The sequence below is a fragment of the Alosa pseudoharengus genome, unplaced genomic scaffold, assembly GCF_046254945.1.
Source record: "Alosa pseudoharengus isolate Yale_2024_CS ecotype anadromous, Long Island Sound unplaced genomic scaffold, YU_APseudo_1.1 YU_APseudo_1.1_scf_1, whole genome shotgun sequence".
Taxonomy (NCBI): domain Eukaryota; kingdom Metazoa; phylum Chordata; class Actinopteri; order Clupeiformes; family Clupeidae; genus Alosa; species Alosa pseudoharengus.
This window is the reverse complement of record NW_027468564.1, coordinates 34,529,439-34,538,554: the sequence shown is the minus strand read 5'-3', so window position 1 is coordinate 34,538,554 and position 9,116 is coordinate 34,529,439. Positions and strand designations below refer to the sequence as shown.

Sequence of the window (9,116 nt, the reverse complement as noted above, 5' to 3'; positions counted from 1 at the left end):
CCTGTATATACCACCACACAGGTCCCATATCAGAGTAGTAATATTGGGGGTAGCATAGGGCATATATACCACCACACAGGTCCCATATCAGAGTAGTAATATTGGGGGTAGCATAGGGCATATAACACCACACAGGTCCCATATCAGATTAGTATTAGTGGGGGTAGCATAGGGCATATATACCACCACACAGGTCCCATATCAAAGGGGACGCAGAGAGATCATTTCTCATCTCTCCCTCTCCCACTATGTTCCTGTCTGCTCCTCATCTCTCCCTCTCCCACTATGTTCCTGCTCCTCATCTCTCCCTCTCCCACTATGTTCCTGCTCCTCACTATCAGTCCCACTATGTTCCTGCTCCTCACTATCAGTCCCACTATGTTCCTGCTCCTCACTATCAGAGACAACGAAGTGCAGTTAGTGTCTAACCAGGAGTGCAACACAAAAAAAAGCGGAGTGTGCACGTTTGAAGGAAACATTTACGTAGTGCAATGTGAACAGTATAGACAGTGCAGGGTTCAAAGTTAAGTCTCTTTAACATACTGTGTACTTGTCGTCTGTGTCCCTGTCTACTGTGCAGGCTGCAGCTGAGATGGTAGATGAGATATTTGATAAAGGTCGCCAAGGCCAGGTCCTGCATGCAGATGACCTCTTCAGGTCGACAGAAAGTCTGATAGCTGAGCTGGTCCAGCCTACTGTCCACCATCACGTCACAAACATCATCACCAACAGCACAGGTGTGTATTTATTCTTGCCACAGAATCGTAGATCAGAATCAGAATCTAGAATCAGAATGAACGATCAGAGGGCTGATGATGATGCAAGTAGCTGAATTCCCATCCAATGTTTTGATGCGAATTCTAGCATTCACATACATTTTCTGAAAATCTGAAAATAATTAACTCAATAACTCACCATTTATTTTAACAATATCATTGCACTATATCGTTGGTATGAAAGAATATACATTATTAATTTATCTGAGGTGGTGGAACTTCGTTCCTCCCCGTTCCCCCACACTTTAACCCCTGACTGTATATGACCCATGCATGTCTCCTGTGGTTCCCTCAGAGGTACAGATCGTGAGTGTTGGGCCAAATGCCTCCAGGTCAGGGCTCTCACACCTGACCACCACTGATGTCACTCTGGACATAGACCTCCATGGGATTGCAAAGAACTACAACGGTATGTCCTTTATTATGGAGGGGAGTGGTGCCCCATCGGGGAAATTCTGGAAATATTATGTTGTATTTCTCCTTTTGTAAGTTTAAAGTTCCTTTTCGATTACGAATCTTCACCAAATCAGGGAGAGAGTATGTGTACTATAATACTCTTAAAGTACTTTTACTGTTTTTAGTTGTTCTTTGAACAAATTGGAATCAGTGGTCTTTGAGCATAAAGAACATTATTCTCTGTTTAGTCATCATGACGTCTCAACTGATATCCACGGCCCTACCCGATGGAGGATATCGTCAATCACCTTTGTTTGTGTCCTAGGTTCAGCGTCCGTTGCCCTTGTTGTGTACAACAACATGGAGGAAGTCATCAATGCCAGCCTCTTCCGCTCAGATGACTATACAGTAAAGAACACAATGATGTCCAAAGTAGTATCGGTCATCTCGCCCAAGACCCTGAACAACACACTGCCAAACCCAGTCAACATTACCCTACGCCATCTGACAGTAAGCCTGCCATGCAAATGTGGATTAAAATGTATGTATTGTCTGCATTTAGTACTGAGTGTCCATATTTAAAAAGATCTTCTCCCATTGGTAGACTGAAATGGATGATGGCTGATAAAAGCCGCTGTGAAGATCTTTGCACAACCTGGGATGATTAGTGGCATAGTGTGAACAACTCTTGTGTTTCTATACTATCAAAATTAACTTAAAACGATGATGCCAAAACTAGATGTCCATAAAAAAAATACATAGAAAAGTGATCTGCATGGGAAATATGATGATCCAACCCAAAGTGAAAAAAACATTAAAAACTACTGCATGCTGTTGCTTGCAGAATGTGTGTGTGTGTGTGTGTGTGTGTGTGCGTGTGTGTGTGTGTGATAATGGATCAGCCTGGGTTACATTGCCAAACCCACCATTGGGAGTCCGCATTGCTTTGCATAAGAATGTGTATGTGTATGTGCATTTGTGTGTGTGAGTGTGATAATGGATCAGCCTGGGTTACATTGCCCATGGAGTCCGCGTTGGTTTGCATATAAACGTCTGCAAAATAACAGTGAAGTTTTAAATGCTAAATGAATGTGTCTGTGTCTAAACCCCTGCTACCACTAGGAGTCAGGCCCTGAGGATGAGCCTGTGTGTGTGAACTGGAGGGCGAGTGTGTGGATGGTGGACAGCTGTAACGCCTCCAGAACCAACTCCACACACACCGTGTGCACCTGTGAACACCTGTCCACCTTTGCACTGATCATGCAGACACACAACACTCCCAAGGTGACCCGAATTAATTGCTGTGTGTTTGTGCTGTTGTAAGCGCATGGGTTATTCTCTCTTTTCAGCAATTAATTAATAGTAAATAAAAATACTTAGTTGTTTGTTTTGTACTACTGTACTATGGACAATTACAAGGCAATTATGATTGATTGATTGATTGATTGATGGATTGATGGATCATTCACTCAATCACTCACTGAAGAGTACTTATGTATCTTCACGTGAACAAAACTAATCTGATCTCCATATGTGGTGTTCTTCCCAGAGAGACCCAGTCCTGGAGCTGGTGAACACGGTGCTCGTGGTGGTCGGCCTCGTGTTCCTGACCCTGGCCGTGTTGACCTTTGCCCTCTGTCGCTTTAACGGCCGAGTGACCAACGCGGCGCGTCTGAACCTCTGCGTGTGTCTGCTGCTGGCCCACCTCCTCCTGCTGCTCTCCCAGCGCTTCCTCCACCTCATCCGACCACACCAGGTGCGCTAGGAGACATGTCTCACACAAGGTGCACTAGGAGACACGTCTCACACAAGGTGCGTCAGGAGACACGTCTCACACAAGGTGCATCAGGAGACACGTCTCACGCAATGTGCGTCAGGAGACACGTCTCACACAAGGTGCGCTAGCAGACACGTCTCACGCAATGTGCGCTAGGAGACACGTCTCACGCAATGTGCGCTAGGAGACACGTCTCACGCAAGGTGGGCTAGCAGACACGTCTCACGCAATGTGCGCTAGGAGACACGTCTCACGCAAGGTGCGCTAGGAGACACGTCTCACGCAAGGTGCATCAGGAGACACGTCTCACACAAGGTGCGCTAGCAGACACGTCTCACACAAGGTGCGTCAGGAGACACGTCTCACGCAATGTGCGCTAGGAGACACGTCTCACACAAGGTGCGCTAGCAGACACGTCTCACGCAATGTGTGCTAGGAGACACGTCTCACGCAAGGTGCGTCAGGAGACACGTCTCACACAAGGTGCGTTAGCAGACACGTCTCACACAAGGTGCGCTAGGAGACACGTCTCACACAAGGTGCGTCAGGAGACACGTCTCACACAAGGTGCGCTAGGAGACACGTCTCACACAAGGTGCACTAGGAGACACGTCTCACGCAATGTGCGCTAGGAGACACGTCTCACGCAAGGTGCATCAGGAGACACGTCTCACACAAGGTGCGTCAGGAAAAACGTCTCACACAAGGTGCGCTAGGAGACACGTCTCACACAAGGTGCGTCAGGAGACACGTCTCACACAAGGTGCGCTAGGAGACACGTCTCACACAAGGTGCACTAGGAGACACGTCTCACGCTGGTCTTGGACCTGAGGAAAGACTTACTGGATGCTTCTGAGACACCCCGAGTTGCTGTGGGGAGAATGGCATATAATGTAATATAATTTGGATAAACATTTGGATAAAAGTGTCTGCTAAATGAGTAAATGTAAATATGTACATCTCATGTCGGTCTTTAGCGCTTGAGGACAGAGTAGGGCAGACCTGGAGCCTGGTGTTTAACCCATTTAATCCTAAAATGGTTGCTAAAAACGCCTATAGGAGACACGTCTCACACAAGGTGCACTAGGAGACACGTCTCACACAAGGTGCGTCAGGAGACACGTCTCACACAAGGTGCGTCAGGAGACACGTCTCACGCAATGTGCGTCAGGAGACACGTCTCACACAAGGTGCGCTAGCAGACACGTCTCATGCAATGTGCGCTAGGAGACACGTCTCACGCAATGTGCGCTAGGAGACACGTCTCACGCAAGGTGGGCTAGCAGACACGTCTCACGCAATGTGCGCTAGGAGACACGTCTCACGCAAGGTGGGCTAGCAGACACGTCTCACGCAATGTGCGCTAGGAGACACGTCTCATTTAAGGTGCGCTAGGAGACACGTCTCACGCAAGGTGCATCAGGAGACACGTCTCACACAAGGTGCGCTGGCAGACACGTCTCACACAAGGTGCGTCAGGAGACACGTCTCACGCAATGTGCGCTAGGAGACACGTCTCACACAAGGTGCGCTAGCAGACACGTCTCACGCAATGTGCGCTAGGAGACACGTCTCACACAAGGTGCATCAGGAGACACGTCTCACACAAGGTGCGTCAGGAAAAATGTCTCACACAAGGTGTGCTAGGAGACACGTCTCACACAAGGTGCGTCAGGAGACACGTCTCACACAAGGTGCGCTAGGAGACACGTCTCACACAAGGTGCACTAGGAGACACGTCTCACGCTGGTCTTGGACCTGAGGAAAGACTTACTGGATGCTTCTGAGACACCCCGAGTTGCTGTGGGGAGAATGGCATATAATGTAATATAATTTGGATAAACATTTGGATAAAAGTGTCTGCTAAATGAGTAAATGTAAATATGTACATCTCATGTCGGTCTTTAGCGCTTGAGGACAGAGTAGGGCAGACCTGGAGCCTGGTGTTTAACTCATTTACTCCTAAAATGGTTGCTAAAAACGCCTATAGAATCCTATGGCATTCTAGACTAAATAACCTTATACTAAAAATTGTCAACGTCTACCAAAATGTAATATCTAAGCCTCTGTAGCACCTAGAAACATGAAATAAAAAGCATGCTGCGCTACGCAGCAACCAGCGGGAAATTCAATGTTGCGCTATGCAGCAAACGACGGGAGATAGAATGTTGTGTCGTGCAGCATCCGGCGCAAATGGGTTAAGATGAAAGAGAGTCAGATTGGTTGCAATAGTGTTTTAGTTCTTAATTTAATGCACTTCAGTCAAGAATGATTGTCTTTTCATTCCATCATTTCACGTTGGTTTTGGACCTGAGAAAAGACTTACTGGATTCTTTTGTTCATCTTAATTTTATATAGTGCGTCAAGAATTATTTCACTTCCCACCAGCCTTATGATGTAACAGTGTTTTAGTTCTTAATATAATAAACTTCAGTCAGTTCAGTAATGATTATGTCTTTTCCTTCTACCATTTATATTCCACCTTCAAAAAATAGCTTAGGGCCTATTCAGACCGCAAGCATGGCGACTGCGTGTTAGATGAGTTACCTGTCCGTTTTCATTTCGGTGACCGTGCTAACTGATTAGAGCGTGCACACTGCCTGCGTGTTGGAAGCGTTTCCATTCAAAAGAGACAGTGAAGAGATGTTTTACAGTAATAGGCAGACTGCCTGCCTGTTGGAAGCATTTCCATTCAAAAGAGACAGTAAAGAGATGTTTTACAGTAATAGGCAGACTGGCTGCAGCAGCGCCACATCAGAGATGTTTCTGTTATGAATGCACATATAAAATGCGTTGCCACGGAACACAGACAGAATATACACGACACATTTGCAGTCTGAATAGGCCCTTAAAAGTAGTAGTAGCAGGAGTCATCAATCATTGAGCAAGAGAGGGCAGAGCCTGTAAGACCTTTGAGAGAAATTGAGAAGAGTGATTTATTTTCCTGCAGTGAAACCATGCATCATCCATGCAGCAACTAGCAACTAGCGTCGGTCATATTATGCACCGCTATGGTATATCTATATAGCGTCGGTCATGTTATGCACCGCTATGGTAGATCTATATAGCGTCGGTCATGTTATGCACCGCTATGGTAGATCTATATTTTGGTTGTATTTTTATTCTACTGAGTCCTTCCCCCCAGGTGTTGTGTAAGGCGCTGGCGGCGCTCCAGCACTTCCTCTTCCTGTGCTGTTTCCTGTGGATGTCCATCGAGGCCCTGCTGCTCTTCCTGTCCGTCAGGAGGCTGAAGCGGGTCAACTCCCACCCTCGGGCGGGGCCACACTGGGCATACAACCTCCTGATTGGCTACGGCATCCCTCTGGTCATAGTGGGCGTGTCGGCCAGCGTGTTCCCTGATGGATATGGGAGCCAGCAGTAAGTCTGATGACAGGGTAACGTGGGAATGGCTGGTTATGTAGCACGTGGATTGACATACTTGTACCAGTGCTTTGCTTTGAGAGCAACACACACCTTTAACGGGTAGTCTATCCATATCCACACCATGCTTATCCTCAACCCTAAAGCATACAGCAGCTAGACATGTTGGAGCACAATAGTCCTCTCTCCTAAAAAGGGTAACTTCAGGCTTTACAGTACAGGACCAGTATTAATGAATGAATTAATTAATGTGTTAATTTATACATCATGGAGCAATGGTCTCATGGATCCAAGAGCTTTTATCTTTTCTGTAGCCAAGACAGTTAACTCAGTTAACTCACTAGACAAGTTGGAGCACAATAGTCCTCACCCCTAACAAGGGTGACTTCAGGCTTTCCAGGACAGGACAACAGAAATTAAATGTTTTCATTGCATTTCATTCATTCATTCATTTATACAGTATAGATAAATTGACATGCTGCATTGTCCAAGAGCTTTTATCTCCCTGTAGCCAAGACAGGTCTCCTCCAGTTCCTGTTTTTCATATGCTGTTTCATATTTCTCACTCACTCACTCTCTGTCACACAGGTGCTGGCTACAGGTTGATTACGGATTCAACTGGAGCTTTCTTGGACCCATGTGCTTCATTCTCACAGTGCGTACTACTATTGTAACCAAATTACATGCAGTTTTCAGGTCAGAAATGGTCCAGTAATATGTATAGCATTGGGGCTAGCTGGGTAAAGGAGCAGAATTTTATTTTGACCGGGATTTTAAAGGATTTAATAGTGCAACTCATTGTATGCCTCATATTTAGTATTGTTTATCTTCTCATGGACTAGATGGAAATTGGGTAGTGGGAAATCTTGTTCAAAGCATCTCTTCTGACCTGAGTACAGTACACAGCCCCATGCAGATTAACCTAAAACACAGATGTGTTCTCTGGTAAGCTGCTGTCTATTGCATTGTGTGTTTTTAAGGGGAACATCATTCTCTTCATCGCTATCCTGATTAACGTCCATTTCACTCTGAAAGAGGCTCGCAGCAATATCTCCAAGCTCAAATACACCAGGTAATAAACACTCTCTTTCTCTCTGTAGTTATCTCTCTCTCATAAATACACACACACATACTGTGTATATTATGAATACAGTACATACATACTTCATTCTCTCGCTCTCTCGATTTCACTCTCCACACACACACACACACACACACACACACACACACACACACACACACACAGATACACAGAGAGAGACACACACACACACACACACACACACACACACACACACACACACACACACACAGATACACAGAGAGAGACACACACACACACACACACACACACACACACATACATTCAGCAATCCCAGGTGGAGCTCACTCTGATTATGGACTTATTCTCCCCTCTGCCACGGGCTGCTTCTGTTTAAAATCATGGCTCAGTTCATCATCCTCGGTTGCCCCTGGATACTGGGCATGTTCCTCTCCAGCAGCAGGGTTCTAGAGGTGCTCTTCCTCCTCTTCACCTCACAGCAGGGCACCTTCATCTTCCTCGTCCACTGCCTGCTCAACGACGAGGTCAGACAGTTGTCTATTTGTTACGATGATGATGGGGTAGGAAATGAGTGGGGCTTTGAGACAGAGAGAGAGAGGAGAGAGAGAGAGAGAGAGAGAGGAAGGGAGAGGAGATGAGAAAGAGGAAAGGTTGAGTGTAGAGATGGAGGACTGGTTAGAAATCCTCATCTTCATCTTCCTCATCCATTACCTTCTCGTCTATCTAGGTCAGCTATATCTCACAGCTGTCTCAAGCCCTTTCCTGCATCTCTCTGTTCTAGTGGTAATAATGATCATGATGATAATGATCTGTCAGTGTCTCTTGTGCAGGTGTGTCGGCAGTATGCCCGGTGCTGATGTGCCCTCACCGTGTAGTGCAGTATGCCCCTGATGTGCCCTCACCGTGTAGTGCAGTATGCCCCTGATGTGCCCTCACCGTGTAGTGCAGTATGCCCGGTGCTGATGTGCCCTCACCGTGTAGTGCAGTATGCCCCTGATGTGCCCTCACCGTGTAGTGCAGTATGCCCGGTGCTGATGTGCCCTCACCGGGTAGTGCAGTATGCCCCTGATGTGCCCTCACCGTGTAGTGCAGTATGCCCCTGATGCGCCCTCACCGTGTAGTACAGTATGCCCGGTGGTGATGTGCCCTCACCGTGTAGTGCAGTATGCCCGGTGGTGATGTGCCCTCACCGTGTAGTGCACTATGCCCGGTGCTGATGTGCCCTCACCGTGTAGTGCAGTATGCCCCTGATGCGCCCTCACCGCGTAGTGCAGTATGCCCCTGATGTGCCCTCACCGTGTCCGTGTCTCTCTTGTTGTGCAGGTGTGGCGGCAGTATGCCCGGTGGTGGACCGTCTGCGTGCCCTCCAGGGGACACCTGGTCTCCACGGCAACCTCCTCTGTCAGCCTGAACAAAATCATGAGCATGGTGTGAATTATAGTGGAGGGTTGACCACTCCATTTCAGAATATGGGCATCCCAAAGAAGACCAAATAAATAATTGGGTGAAGGGGCTAAACATTTACACTCAGTGTACTTTTTAATGTGTGTCAGCGGTACTGTCTATATTATTATTGTGTGTACCTTCAGAAAAAGCCCACCCTCATTACATCACAGTTATAACCACAGACTGTAAAAATATAGATAGATGTACAGGTTATAACTTACATTACCAGCACTCGGATTTGTGGAGCTCATGGCACAATTCGAACGGGACCAAAAAA

General features: G+C 46.9%; 1 protein-coding gene across 1 annotated transcript; it reads left to right on the top strand.

The window, feature by feature from the left end:
- Nucleotides 1-318: 318 nt before the first annotated feature.
- Nucleotides 319-8,827, top strand: LOC143118988 (putative adhesion G protein-coupled receptor E4P). The gene is made up of 12 exons (XM_076280218.1): nucleotides 319-411; nucleotides 581-737; nucleotides 1,072-1,185; nucleotides 1,498-1,682; nucleotides 2,295-2,456; nucleotides 2,722-2,928; nucleotides 6,095-6,327; nucleotides 6,919-6,985; nucleotides 7,311-7,401; nucleotides 7,754-7,917; nucleotides 8,269-8,484; nucleotides 8,717-8,827. The coding sequence occupies exons 1-12, from the start codon at nucleotides 319-321 to the stop codon at nucleotides 8,825-8,827; spliced, it is 1,800 nt and encodes a 599-aa protein (XP_076136333.1).
- The last annotated feature ends 289 nt before the right edge of the window (nucleotides 8,828-9,116 follow it).

Excerpts from the sequence above, each read along its gene's own strand:
- LOC143118988 (XM_076280218.1), top strand. The coding sequence starts at position 319 with ATGTTCCTGCTCCTCACTATCAGTCCCACTATGTTCCTGCTCCTCACT. Across the intron at positions 1,683-2,294 it reads TTACCCTACGCCATCTGACA|GAGTCAGGCCCTGAGGATGA; the intron begins GTAAGCCTGCCA and ends TGCTACCACTAG. Across the intron at positions 2,457-2,721 it reads AGACACACAACACTCCCAAG|AGAGACCCAGTCCTGGAGCT; the intron begins GTGACCCGAATT and ends TGTTCTTCCCAG.